The sequence below is a fragment of the Agelaius phoeniceus genome, chromosome 4 (assembly GCF_051311805.1).
Source record: "Agelaius phoeniceus isolate bAgePho1 chromosome 4, bAgePho1.hap1, whole genome shotgun sequence".
In the NCBI taxonomy this organism is placed as follows: Eukaryota; Metazoa; Chordata; class Aves; order Passeriformes; family Icteridae; genus Agelaius; species Agelaius phoeniceus.
The window spans coordinates 29,996,345-30,010,142 of record NC_135268.1 but is presented as its reverse complement, the minus strand read 5'-3'; the positions used below and the strand labels follow the sequence as shown (position 1 = coordinate 30,010,142).

At 42.0% G+C, this 13,798-nt stretch overlaps 1 protein-coding gene across 2 annotated transcripts in view; it reads right to left on the bottom strand.

The window, feature by feature from the left end:
* Positions 1-13,798, bottom strand: part of EMCN (endomucin) — a 55,099-nt gene that overhangs the window by 25,718 nt on the left and 15,583 nt on the right. Inside the window, exons 2-5 of one of the 2 annotated variants that reach the window (XM_077177194.1) lie at positions 11,762-11,818; positions 9,380-9,487; positions 8,874-8,981; positions 1,836-1,958 (exon numbers count right to left, since the gene is read on the bottom strand). In XM_077177194.1, coding sequence (XP_077033309.1) covers positions 1,836-1,958; positions 8,874-8,981; positions 9,380-9,487; positions 11,762-11,818 — 396 coding nt within the window. Of the gene's footprint in view, positions 1-1,835; positions 1,959-8,873; positions 8,982-9,379; positions 9,488-11,761; positions 11,822-13,798 lie in introns of both variants that reach the window. The other variant, XM_054633469.2, reaches the window with a different exon arrangement.

Genomic DNA, 13,798 nt, shown 5'->3' with positions numbered 1-13,798 from the left:
TCAGCACAGGATGAAACAACTGGCTTCACACTTGCATTGCCTTAAAGTCATTAGGGTGCAGCATATGGCTTCCCCTGGGCCTGAGCAGAGAGGAGAAGAAATCTGTTTAGAAGAAACCAAGACATTTTTCTTTAAGCTTTTAACACATACAGAGAATAAGGGAATAAGGGAGCAAGGGTGGTCTAAGGCTTAACCATTTGGAATAAGCTACCTAACACATCAGGATGAGAAAGGGGATTTCTTGCATATACAACCTTCAAGAAAGAAGCCAGGGGCTGGTGCTGTGAGGAGACAGGAAAGGTGATAGTGTGGAAATCCTGGTGTGGGCAGAAGTGATTTTGAACTGGCATTTTTATGGGAACTTGGAGCATCGGCTATGCCAATGATACCTAGACTGACTGCCCCTGGATGGATGGGTTCTTTCTGTCTCAGCCAGGCAATTATAGTTCTGGCATCTTGGGTAGTCTCTGAGCTCAAGATGATTTATTGGTTTTACAGCAGAGTAAGCTGAGTAAGATGATGACTTTTGCAAACAGACCCCAGGAAGGTTGTAAAACTTTCTTGACAAATTTTAAGTGTAAAATGTAATTATATACACAGCATAGTAGGTAATTCAATACACATGATGCACAGTCAGAAATGCATTACAATTTAATATTAACCTGGGGAATTTACCTGAGTGAGAGACCTTTTAATTAAAAATGTTATAATTTAATGTTTTATTGTAGTATAGCAATGATGAGGTTTCTGTACTGGCCTATATTTGCCAAAAGATATGAAACCCAACAGGAAAGTCAAGTAACCACAGGTCACAGTATATGCATTATGGGGAATGGGCTTATTGAAATAATTGCAAGGACTTCTCTCTGAATCAGTGGCCTTGGGTTTACTTTAACTTCCTTAAAATGCTTATAATCTTTTTGCATGCTTCCAGGCATTTCAGTGCATAGTGAGCATATTGCTCCACTTTTATATCCAATCCTCTCCTTTATGAGGAAAAATCACAGTACACACACATGCTTATCTCCCACAGACACAATCCAGAGGTTGCAAAAAGAGTCTTGTATCCCTTAGGGGATGTTAAGCACTACTATTAATAATAGGGATACGTAAACAAAGAGACTCTCCTTGTTGGATTTACACAAATGTAGTTAAGAGTAAGTACTAAATGAAGGGAAGGCCCAAGAGACCTTAAGCAAACCTGAACAAGTGGTTCTTCAAAACCTAGGGAAGTTAAGCCAGCTAGAAGTATAATAAATGATCATTCATATGACCTGGCATCTGCATTCACCACAGTGTTTCTTAGTGAATATATACACCAAAAGACACTCAGAAAAACAGTAACACCAGACTTGAGCTGAGAAGAGTTGATACATTTTTGACCTTGCATGCGACCATGCTGTACTTTGAACAACATCATTTAATTGGTAGTACGCATAGAATTTCTCTCCAGATTTTATAACAGCTGCAAAAATTATAGCTGTTTTCTCCTTTGTCTCCTCTGCCTTGCAGCCAGGGAATTTATCTTGATGACCTCCTCTGACAGCCAATGCTACACAATGACCTCACACAGCATATATGAAGATTACTATTATCATTTGTAATTTATATCTTCCTGTAATGACAACATGTATCTCAACTGAGTGTTTGGAAGTTCACCCATCACTCAACACAACTTCAAGGCTTGGTGATGTGGACACAGTGTACCCTGCATGAATAAGGAGATGTGGCCCTCATTCCATCACAATGCACAGCAAATGAAGAAAACACTCAAAATTATTTGCATCTTTTAACTGCTTGTACAGAGAAAGAAAGTGCATGTTTTCAAGACTTACCTGAGGTTCCAGAAGGAGAAGTGTTTGTTTTAGGAGAGACCGTAGAAGTAGAAGACTGTGCCGTAGTAGGTGCAGCACCCAAACTCTCATTTTGTGGCAATTGTGCTCCACTTGCTTGTGTAGCTGGAAATGAGAGAGATGTTCAGGGAAGAGGCACCTACACAAGCATTGTCTTAGATCCTGAAATATCCCTCAGACAAATGCTCTGGCCATCATAGAAAAGACTAAATGTAAGAAAGCACCGCATGTTCTGGTAACTGTCTCCCAAGGAACAAACCATCGCTATGGAATTGCTGAGGCACCTTCAAAGCACATTGTAGCAATAGAAACAGCCTCATATCTGTGCCAGAAAACAACCCTTGGGACCCTAGAATAGTTAGACAGTGTTGCACCAAGAACAACATTAGCAGGAGAAGCTCAACTTACTGCCCTCTAGATTTTCCTTCATTTTAAAATCATTCCATCAATCAATCAATCAATCAGGCTTCAGTTACAACTGTCACATAATGTGATACTGTATAATTTTTAGGGATTGCAATTAAGCAAAGAATTAATTATTTCATTCTGTGCCTTAATTATTTCATTCTAAGCCCTAGGAAATAACATATCCCTGAATATTAATGTATGAAAAAGAAATTGTCTTTTTTTTTCCTCTCACTTAGCCAACAGGAGATCAAGGCTATTGTGTCACAAGATTTGCAGCCTTAGGTGAGGCCAAGACCATGGTGGAGGACATGACCTAAGCGGTGGAACTGAAGGTCACGGAATGACCAGAAAAAATTTAAGATATTCCAGCACTGCCCATAATTCCTACGTCTGTGCTCAAACCTCAGAATAACAATAGGTAAGAGAGTGCCTACTGAATAAAACATAGAGGTGCCCAAGAGTAACTTTCTACTTCCTGTCTGATATAAATCAGAGAGGCTACTGAGCTGTAAACTGTTTTCAGTGCTTCTTCATATGAATTTTAAACACTGGAACTAAAACAACTAAGACATGTTTCAGTCAGCGAGCAACATCGCACACATGCAATATGTAAATCTTGAGGAATGCTTCATCACACACTTTATCTAGAAACTGATTACCTGTTTGGTAATCAAAGAACCCAAAGCACCTTATTCTACAACTACACACCTTTAACTTGGCCTTTCCCTTCCCCTCTTGTTCAGTAAGTGCAGTACCTTAGAAAGGCAAGCTTCAAAAATCAGTAAGAGAGAGTGAGCCAAGGCCATTGGAGTCGGGGGATTCATACAATTTTGGAAACTGAGAAAAGCTGGGCAGCCAGACACAGCGTCTTTTGAGGTAGAGGCATGAAAATGATGAAAAACAACTTGATCCCCCTTTCACTGGGATTCTAGTGAGGAGAAGCAGAATTTCATGTCAGGTTCCTTCAGGAACTTCGGCATTGTACCCCTTCAATACACAGGTCTGCCTACAGTAGGAAGGAGTGTAAAAAGCCCCTCTACCTCATTTTATACTATGATATAGTGCAAGGATCTGATAATGTTAACAATTCCTACATTCTCTTCATGGAAGCTTTGAATCAGTCTTAAGAAGCAAACTTTTTCCATATTTGATTCTTACTGTCATGGCTTCAGACTCAAATTTTATATGTTGAATTTTATTCTGAGATCAATTTTTAAAAAGGGAAAAAAACCCCAAACTGAGGTACCTCCCTCTCCCTATAAGATGCACAGGCTTGCAGCAGTAACAGCAACCATCTTGTGGCTCCCTTGTCATAGGTTAGAAAAGGATTGCATGGGAAAATGAAAAGTAACTCAGAATAACAGTGCAGAGATACTCAAACATAAAGATACTTTGTGAACACTGCAAAACAATCAGGTGTGTGGGAGAGAGGAAGAGGGAGGCAGCCAGTTACCCTGTAACCCCACAGAGGGCTGTTTTCCCATGGGGATCACTCGTTCCATGCATCCTATCAGTCCTGGCAGCAACCCAGCCTCGGGTGCTCCTCTTGTGTTTGGGAGCTGTGAGAACAGATTGTTCTCAGGAACATGGGCTGTGCACTGGATATGCCTTGGCAGGGGATCGGGAGAGGAGGGATGATGGCATTTCCATTTTATTTCATTTCTTTAATTTAGCCTGGATATGATTCTCCCAGTGACCCAGGCAGCACCAGGTATGACTTGCACCTTTACCTAGGGCTTGGCAAAAGGTTGTTGCATTTATTTTGCCAGACTGCAGAACGCCTCAGTCAAGGGATAAAGTAGAGGTGCTACAGGGCAAAAATCCATGTGCCAGTTTTCACCACTTCCCAGAGGGAAAACGCGACCTGGCGGGTAAGGCTCCCTTAATTCCACTGCAAGATTAAATCCTAGCAACCCAATTCTCTGCTGACTTGTGGCTTTGAAGCAGCATCCAAGCCTCACGCCCAATGCACAGCTCAGCCTCTACCACCAACACATTTAGCAGATGAGACAGCTTCTGCACCAAAGCCTGTGGGAACAGGAGCATCCATACCCAGCCACTGCTCACGTACTCAACAAAGATGTGCCTTTTCGCTAAATGCTGTAACTCATGTCCCTGCGAGCTCTAATTGGGTCTCGGCGGCAGGAGACAGCGGCAGCCCTGGCTGCGGTGCCCGTGCTCCGCGCGGGGACAGGCGGGGGGCGGCGCGGGCGCGGTGACTCAGTGCTGCCATCGCCGCTGACACATCGCTGCAGTCATTCATCACGCCTCGCCTCCGCCAGCTGCAGCACCCATCCCTGCCTGCTCCAGGGGGGGCCTGCCCTTGCAGGAAAGCAGCACAGCGCGCAAGGGCGGCTGCTGCTGCTGCTGCTGCTGCTGCTGCAGAGCTCGCATCATCGGTTCATGGGTTTGTTGTTAACAGCTGATTACGAATAAAAATGGTAAAGCAGTACAGAGTGTAAAATAGCTGTCCGAATGGGGATGATGGCTGCGGCGGCAGAACTCTCTGGTGGTGATGCAGCTCTCCCTGCTGATATTTTGATAAGATAAATGACAGTGTGTTAACACGTATTTGGCAAAGGGATAATCAACAACAGGGAACCTGAAGCTGCCTTGCAAAGCTGCTGTCTGAGCTTCAGGAATTTCCTTACTCTCTATGCTTTGAAAACCCTTAATTTTCTTTAACTAGCTGAAATTCGACACATATCCTCACTTGATCCTAGCACGGTTTTCTGCTTAACCTACGTATAATCCACATACATTTTGGGATTTCCAGACAGTAGTTTGAATTTTCTTTACAGTAAGCTGCTACCTAATTAGTTTTGACATTTTAAGATGCTTCAAGTAACCCACAAACACCCTGCATATATTCTGTGCTCTGCAAAGAATATGGACATCCTTATGTCTGTTGAAACCTTCCTTGACCAATAAATCAATCAAGGAAACATTTGAAGGGGCAAAATGAACTCCACCTAAACCATGTTAAAATACCAGCACAAAAGCTCCTTTAAATGGAAGACTAAAGCTTTTCCTTTGAGCTTGTATTTTTAGCATTAACACACATATAGGCCTTGCCCCCATAATCAGTAGCCTGAAAAGCCATTTGCATGAATGAGTGCACAAAAGCTTTGAAAAATCCCATTGTAGCAAACCCAATGACATTTTTGCCCATTCAGAGGAATGAAAACTGGCTAGGGAGGTAACCAAACAGATCTCAGTTTTAATGTTTACATCCATAGTTGATTGCAGGTGCTCTCTGCAGCTTTGTGTTTTCTGGTAAGCAAAACCCCAAAGTATTTCAAAATACATATTTTAAAACTTCTCTCTGCATAAAATGTCTCAGCAGCCAGTGTTTACCTATAGCATGTGCTAACAAACTGAGGAGAATTAAGCAATATCTGTTACAAGAATGCTTTTCTGGTAGTGTTCCTGAGGTAAAACTTACTTTTCAATTACCAGTAGTTTGATTTAAAAAAAAAAAATCCTCCACTGTTTCCCTTTGTCACTTTTTAATATTTAATATACCACTGCACCATAATGTATCATCATCCAGGAGAGTGGTGTAACTCAGAAACACAACAGTCAAAAATCCACTCTTATTTGTCACATAACACCTTGATTACTGATCTTACATAAGATGCTTGCTCCATATCCAAGGGAGGAAGAACAGAAATTTTCATTGCATTTCATTGCTTTTTCTATTTGATAACTTCAGGTGTCCCAGGATATGAAATCCTGATTGCAGATGCAATTTTCTGTGGTGTGACACACTACAAATTCTTGGTTTAAAGGCCTGAACTGCACAAGTGAAGTCACTGACTAAATGTGAACTCTTGGATCTGACACCTTATCTTGAAAATAAGAAGGCTAAGGAGACCAGTCTGATGTTGGCTTCTAACATAATAAACAGGGTAGGAAAGCAAGCGAGAGAGATTGTACTTGTTGCCTGCAGAGGAAAAGAACACTGAAGTCTTATAAAAAAAAATAAAGGGCAAAGATGTTTGCATGATTTCAGTGTATGAAGCACTGGGGGCTTTTCCTGAATCTATAATAAAAGGTGACAGCAGCCACAGAAATTGCAGCAGTGACAGGAAGCCCTGTCAAATCTCAGTTGTGTGAATGCAATCGTTTGCTGGAGCTTTTAGCAGGGATTGAAGCAGAGAAAGGGATGGCTTCCATTACAAAATGACAAAGGTGCCTGCTTTTTATTAAAAATAGGTGTAGCAAAAGTAAATTTCAAGGTGTCATAAAGGCACCACCAATTTCTGCCTCATGCAGCCAGGGCAAAAACGGGGAGAAATGAGTGCTAGTGAAAAAGAAAGAGAGACAGCAGCCAGCTTTTCCCTCCTGTCCATTCTGAGAGCAGGAGTGTTGCTGTGCCTGCGCTGGCTCCAGGGAGCGCAGCTCTTGGCGTGTGGCAGGGGCTGGGAAGATGCAGGGAATGGAGCCAGGGCCACCCCAACTGCTGTGCCCGTGCTGGGCTGGGAATGCAGGGTGGCTGGAGCCAACAGCAGGATGGTGGCCAGGGGGTCTGAGGGTTTTCTGCAAGGCTGGTCACACACACAGAGCCCCAGGGCCATGCCCTGTCCCAGCACCAACAGCTTGTGCCCCATCCCACTCCTTTCTGCTGAAGCCAAGGCTATGATTTTCTTGAAATGTAGACCACAATTTTATCTTAAAAAACCCACTAAAATTTGCTTTCACACACAGAGATTCCCAAGTACTACTTTTGCATTAAAAGATGATACAATTTTTTTTTAATGCAGGGCATTTCTAATGCCCTGGACATGCTGTGCCAGTTTTCTTTCTTACAAAGGGGACTGAGAGGCAGAAAAGCCCTGTTTTTAGATTAATTTACCAAGCATTTTTTTACCACAAGTCTGGGGGGGGGCGGGGGGGGGGGGGGAGGGCTTAGCTAAAATGAGGAGTTTGAAAACCAAACCACAACACAAGCAGCTAGGGACTGAACTCTACCTGGTGGGAAGAGAATGCAAGAGGAATGGAAAGGAAGCAAAAAAAGGCTTCCTGCCCAGGCCCATCACACCTCCAGCAGCAGTTTTTCAGCGCAGAGCAGTGGCTGGAGCTAAGCTGCACTGGCAGGCATGCCTTTCCTCATTAGCTCTCCTTCCCCTGCCAGGAGCTCTACCTGTCACCAAGGTTTAGTTCCAGGTGGCTGTGCTGCTCTGGTAGCCACAAGCCAGGAACCTCTGCCAAATTGAAAGGAGCAGGAATTACATCCATAATGCAATGTGCCATGCTGTGGGCTTCTGACAGGCCTGCAGTGCCACAATTGCAAGTTTTAAGAGATTTTTTGGGGGCTTTGGTATCACTGTGAGCAGCTTGTGCATTGGCCAGGCTGTGTGTATTCTGTGACTCATTGACAGTGGCATTTAAATGCCAATCCAAAACCCCAAAGATTTTGGGCTGACAATTGGGCCACTCCTTACACAACACACAGTGGGAAAGCTGCATCAGTAGAAAATAAAACCATGGAGTGGAAGGGGAATAGTTCTTCAGGAAGCTCGGCAGGCTTGGGTCCATGAGGGGTGGCTTTAAAGGAAAATTTGCACAAAAAAAGCATGCAGACTGCTTCACAGGAGTACTTTTTCAGACAAATAAACCAAGGGAAGAGAAGTCACATTCTAATAATTTGTAACAGTTCAGTATGCTGTAAACATCAATTCTGAGTACCTTGGTGTACTGCTGACTGCTGAGGTAAATATCTGGTGTACTTCATTTTTTTAGCCAATTAAAATAAAAAAGTGGAGCATTCCAAAGCTCTCATCAGAAGACAGGTTCAAATATTTACTGTCATTATCATAGACAAGGGAGACCGAATTTCATCTTAAGTTTACTGAATTCCATCTTGAGTTTACTGAATTCCTTTGGGATGCTATTATACTATTTAAAATTAACCCAACTACTTGCTGGATATGTGGGTTTAATTTTTTGTTTGGTTGAGGTTTTGTTTGGGGATTTTGTGGGTTTTTTTGTTTGTTTGTTTGGGGGTTTTGTTTGTTTTTGTGCGTTTTTTTGGTTTTTTGGTTTTTTTTTTTTCCTAAAATCCAATCTGATATTCCAGGCCAACACACATGCTATTCTGAAGATTTATGGGAAATAAAAGTATCTCTCTAGATTGATGCAGAGTAATTTAGTACTACCTCTCTTTCAGTACTGTAGCTACCAATAATATGAAACATAATAAGCATAGCGTTCTAATACATATAAAAATAAGAAACAAAGGGGTATTGTTCTGCCAGCTTTCTGATCACATATTTTTTTTTTTTTTATTTCATACTTATTGAAAAAAAAAACAAACCAAGAGGAAAGTAAAAAATTAAAACCTTTCCAAATACATCTCTCCCAGTTACAGGGAGATGAACATCCTGTGTAATGGATTCAGATCACCTCCATTACAAACTAAAGGTATAATATTCTTTGTGGAGGGTTCCAGGGCAAGCTTCATTTAAGATATATAATATGGTACGATGAATAGCCCTTGTTCCCTAAATCACCATACTACTCTTTTTGACCTCCTTTATTGTTTTGCAGAGTTTTACAGAAATGTAGCATAGAATGACTCAGAAATGGCTCAATGAAATCATCACTTACTGTTTGTTGTGCTGAGACTTGTACTTGCTGCTGAAGTCACAGCTGATGGTTTTTCTGTTGTGCCTTGTGTTGTTTGTGATGTAGCATTAGGTGAAGAAGATGTGGGGCCTAACACAGGAAAGACATTCCATTTATTTCCTTTCTTTTGTAAACACTCATAAAATACACCTAGTGTCCTGTTTGCAGACTAACTTTAGATTATCAAAAGGATATTTAATTGAAATTCAAGATCAACAGGCCAGGGCCCCATTGACAGCAGGGAAAGCCATTCCCTGTCCCATAGCTGGGTCATCCCACTGCAGACAAGCCTGTGATGATGCAGCTGGAAGGTGCAGCTTGGAGCTGCTTTTAAGTCTGACCAGAAGGGAGCTCCTGCACACACCTGTAAGGTTTCACCAAAGAGTACCCTCCCTGTAAAACAAATTCCCAAGCCAAGAAGTACTACCTAATTAATTTCCTCAGTGACCACTAGAACAGCATCAATTAACTCAGAGATTTTCACTTACTGCTTGTGATGGTTTCATTTGTAGCTCTGACTGTAGCTGTTGTCACCACTGACGCTGCCAATGTTGTTGCTTGTGAAGTTCCTTGTGAAGTAGTCACAGATTCCCCTTCTGCAAGAAAGGCATTCACATCATTATGGATTTATTTTATCATGCCTAAATAAACATCACATTGCTCTAGCTGTGTTCTCTTACCAAGGCAGTGAATTTCTGTTTAAAGGCTGGCCCTCACAGAGCTTTATTGCCGACACATTTTGAAAGAGTATTCAAAGTATATATCATTGGTTTCAGAGGGGAGGTTTGGTCTGTGAACAACCTGCAATTGCCTACTGAAAGGGAGCAATTGTACCTTCCAGCCAGCCCCTAAAGTAGAGGCACATGATCTTTGGGGGTTATACAGAGGTGCTTGGCTTCACTTCCAAGGAAAGAGGTGAGAGGAACAGAGCCTGGAGTGGACAGATGGGTTCATTGTGCTGCTGGACTACCCCTCTGAGCAGCACTTTGCTGCATACCTACCGAGCAGGAGGAGGGATGTAAAATCTCCATAAAGTAGTGTGAGTGGCACATGGGAGCACAGCTTATAGATCACAGGTAAAGAGATGAGGGGGAATAGACTCCCCTAATGTTTTGGCAATTTTTCCCTGTGTTTGCCCACTTTGAGACATGTTTGAGTCTTCTTCACTGGCCAGCTTTCCTGGACCTTCTTCCTCTGCACCCAGATTTCTGGGGAAAAAGGAGCACCCAGCAGGCCCTCCTCTTTGGAGTACAGTAGAGCTTAGGACATTGTGGATGATATGAGTAGTATTCTCTAGTAAATTATATTCCTTGGGGTGGACTCAGTGCCCTTTGTAAGGTGACTCCTAGTTCTGTCCTCAAGAGGAGTGAGACTTGGAGGCTAAAGGGAGGGGAAAGGGCTCCTGCAGGCAGCAGGAATCTCTTCCCAGCCACTGCTGCTATGAGAGATGGGAGAAGAGTTGCCCAAAGATCACTAAAGCAATAGCAGGGTTTAAATCACCTTGTCTTGCTGTGCATGGATGGCCTATTGCAGGTCCCATGTACCCCCAGCACTTGCCCAAAGGAATGGACTTACCAAATTACAGCCAGGAAACTAAAAAATCCTATAACCAATCAATTTATGAGTTCAGCTTTTAATTCTGTGATCTAATGCAAACAGGAAGTGCTACTGTCAGCTAAATAGGCTCAACTAAAGACCTGACTACTATCTCTACCTACATACTAATATTCTGGCATTTTTAATGGATGATATATGTGAAAGAATAGGAATAAATCATTGCACCCCATGTAATTTTCTCTCATAAGACTCAAGTACTTCTAAATGCAATGTTCACACTGGAACTTTTGAAATATGACTTATACATTCTTTCTCTGCTCTCAGTTTTCTGGCTGTTTACCTAGAGTAGCAATGCCTCGAGGAATGGGCCTGCTTGTTCCACACTTACAAATTGTTTTAATCTCATACTGGGTTTCTAAAGCTTTTTTCATAGTGGCATAAATACCAACATTGCTCTCCCTTCAATGGAAAAAAGCTGCAAGAAAAATTTCAGTGAAGCATTCAAAGAGTTAACTCACTGTGAGGTACATTTATGAAGTGTCTTTTAAGCTGACATAAACATCAGGATTTTTGAGAACTGCATAAAAAAGCTGCAACACAATTTGAACAGGTCAAAACCTTTGCTGTAACAAACATAATATACACATATTTCACCTGGTTGCATCTTATCCACCTCCATTACTAGCATTTCAAGTGTATACTTCATCATCTCAGTGCTTTCAGCTCCACAGCAGACTCATTAGTATCCCCAGTTATCAAAAAATAGAACACTCTGTCCACATTTTCTTCTTTCATATGTATAACTTATTAAATGCAGCAGTCTTCAATATTCAGACTAATAAAGAAGTTCACATGATTGAAATATGGTAAGTATTGATTTTTCATACATTTTCATAACAAAGCTGCATAATAAAGAGAACTGAATGTGACAGTTGAAGATGTAGACCAGAATCACAGACTTTTAACATGTGAAGTATGTATTTTCTCTGTTAAGTCCTCTTGAACTGGGAGTCTTTGGTAATTTATGAATCTCTGATCTCACTTGAACCACTCCTTGAGAGCACAGGAACTCAGAGAACCTTTTTCACCTGAAACAAAAAGTCCAGCCTGCTCAAATTAAGTGTCTCCATACTAAGATACTTCAATCCTTTCTTTGCAACAGAGTTTCATAAGAGATTTGGGGAAATACATTGCTCTATGATCACCCTGGATGAAATAATTCACCTGGTTTCTCCCAGAAGCTGGAAAAGCTGAAAGCTAGAAAGACAACAGAATCTTCAGAACACCAGATAACAGCAAATTGGAAGTCTTACCAGCTTTTGATGTTACTGCAGAAATGGTTGTCTTGACAGAAGTGTTTTGAATGTCATCTTCTGAAAGAAACACAGAAAGAATCATATCACTTCTGTACCTTCAGATCTCTTTAGCACTACACAGTCATAATAGCAGAGAGCAGCATGGACCTTCCTGGAAAATCAAGTTCAGAAGCTTATCAGCAGAAGCAACCAAATCATGTAACTCTGCTACCAACATTTTCAAGCTATAGCCTAAATCTCTTCATTTTGCCCTGACTGCTGTAATGGGAAGCATCTGCTGCTGCCTCCCACCTTGGACTGCATGTTCTTTTCCCAGACCAGTTGGGAGGGGGGAAATGGAGACAATTAAAGTGGTTTTTGCTATCTCCTCCTCTCCTTGAATACAACCACAGCTGCTCTGAGTCTTCAGGGTGGAGGATTAACTAAAATAACTGGCCACAGGAGTAAGCAGCCCTTCTCCTGCCTTGAAGTAACAAAATTGTACTAGTTCCCTGGCTAGTACAAGCACTTCAGGAGGGCTTTTCAGCATCACCCTAATGCCTAAATGTGGGAAGAAGAGGAGAATTCCCAGATCATGGCTCAAGAAGCACCACATTGAAAGACTGACTTTCCCCATTGCCCTCAACACAGTGATCCAGCTGTTGGGGTTTTACTGCCATAAATTATGCCAGTCTTAAAGCATCATTAGTAGGTGGCACTTCAATATAAACAAATAAATAATCCAAAAAAGAAACTTCAATGAGAAAAATAATTTCTGTCTCTTCTTACTGTGCTGAAAGATTTTAACATCATAACTTAAAAAGTGTTTTGGCTTTAAGCAAGATTTTCAGTCTTATTGCTGTGGTGTTCATATTTTTTTACTAAAAGAAGTTAGGGGGTGTTGAAAGGGGTGAAAAAGCTGCACTGACTCAGAAACAGGCATTTCTCAACCATTTTAGACTTCTGTGAGACAAGCATGGGTACATTTGTGGAGGAATAGATCAACTCTGTAACTGAATGGGAGAGGAAAATGGCACAGGCTAATCCCCATGTGCTGTCAGGTTTGAAGCGTGGCATCCTGTCAGGCTGCATTAGCATGCTGTAATACAGACATGCTAAACTGAGTCAGGACAGCATGTCAGTATTCTTGTGTGACTCCATTCATGGTAATATCTGCTGGCATTCTCTCTTTTTTTGGCTACAGGGCAGAACAGTCAGTTTTGTTCTCTTTGCTTGGTGTACTGCGCTCTGATTAAAATTTCACGAGCAGCACCCGAAGCCTGCAAGAGCCACAGATCTAACCTGGAAAAAAACCCCACACAACATAATACAACTGCAGGGGCTCTGCAGAAATGTATTAAGGTCTAACCAGATGAACTCCTCTCCAAGCAGTGTGTTATCAGTGCTCTTGGCACCTGCACTTTTCTAACGGGTCTCAGCCCCTTCCCAGTGAGCCCCATTTTCTTGGGCATCTTTTCTAGGTATGTTGTTGCCTCCAAAATGCCTTGTCATGGCACATGCTGGCCCAGTTTGATATGGGCATATCCTATATAAAATTAAATGAGTCCCCTGTGGGCCTGCTGCTGCCCCAGCTCTACTCCCCAGAACACGTGGACACAGTCTCACCATGCACAGACTCGTGCACACTGCATTTAAAATACAGGTTGTCTTGCCACATGGTTACCCAGTGAGAGTGATGCTTCATAGCCCACACTTGAAAAACTTGGAAAACAAATTTTATCCAGAGAGACCTACAGGCAATCTTGTTTCCCTAAACAGCAAGCATTTTTCAATTTCTTCATTCTCGTTATGTACTGCTGACAAAGCTCCTGTAATCCCCCACACCACAAGGCCACAGCAGTAGAACAGAATGTTTTTTCAACAGTGCCTACATTTCAGCTGGTTTTGTTTTAACATATCTCAGTAGCTACCATGTCTGTAATGCCAGCTAAATGTACTAGCTGGCCAATCAGCTCATTCTCAAACTCCCTCTTCCCAAAACTCTTCCTCTAACTCAGCATGACTTTGTAGGAAGCTCATTGCAATAATTAGATT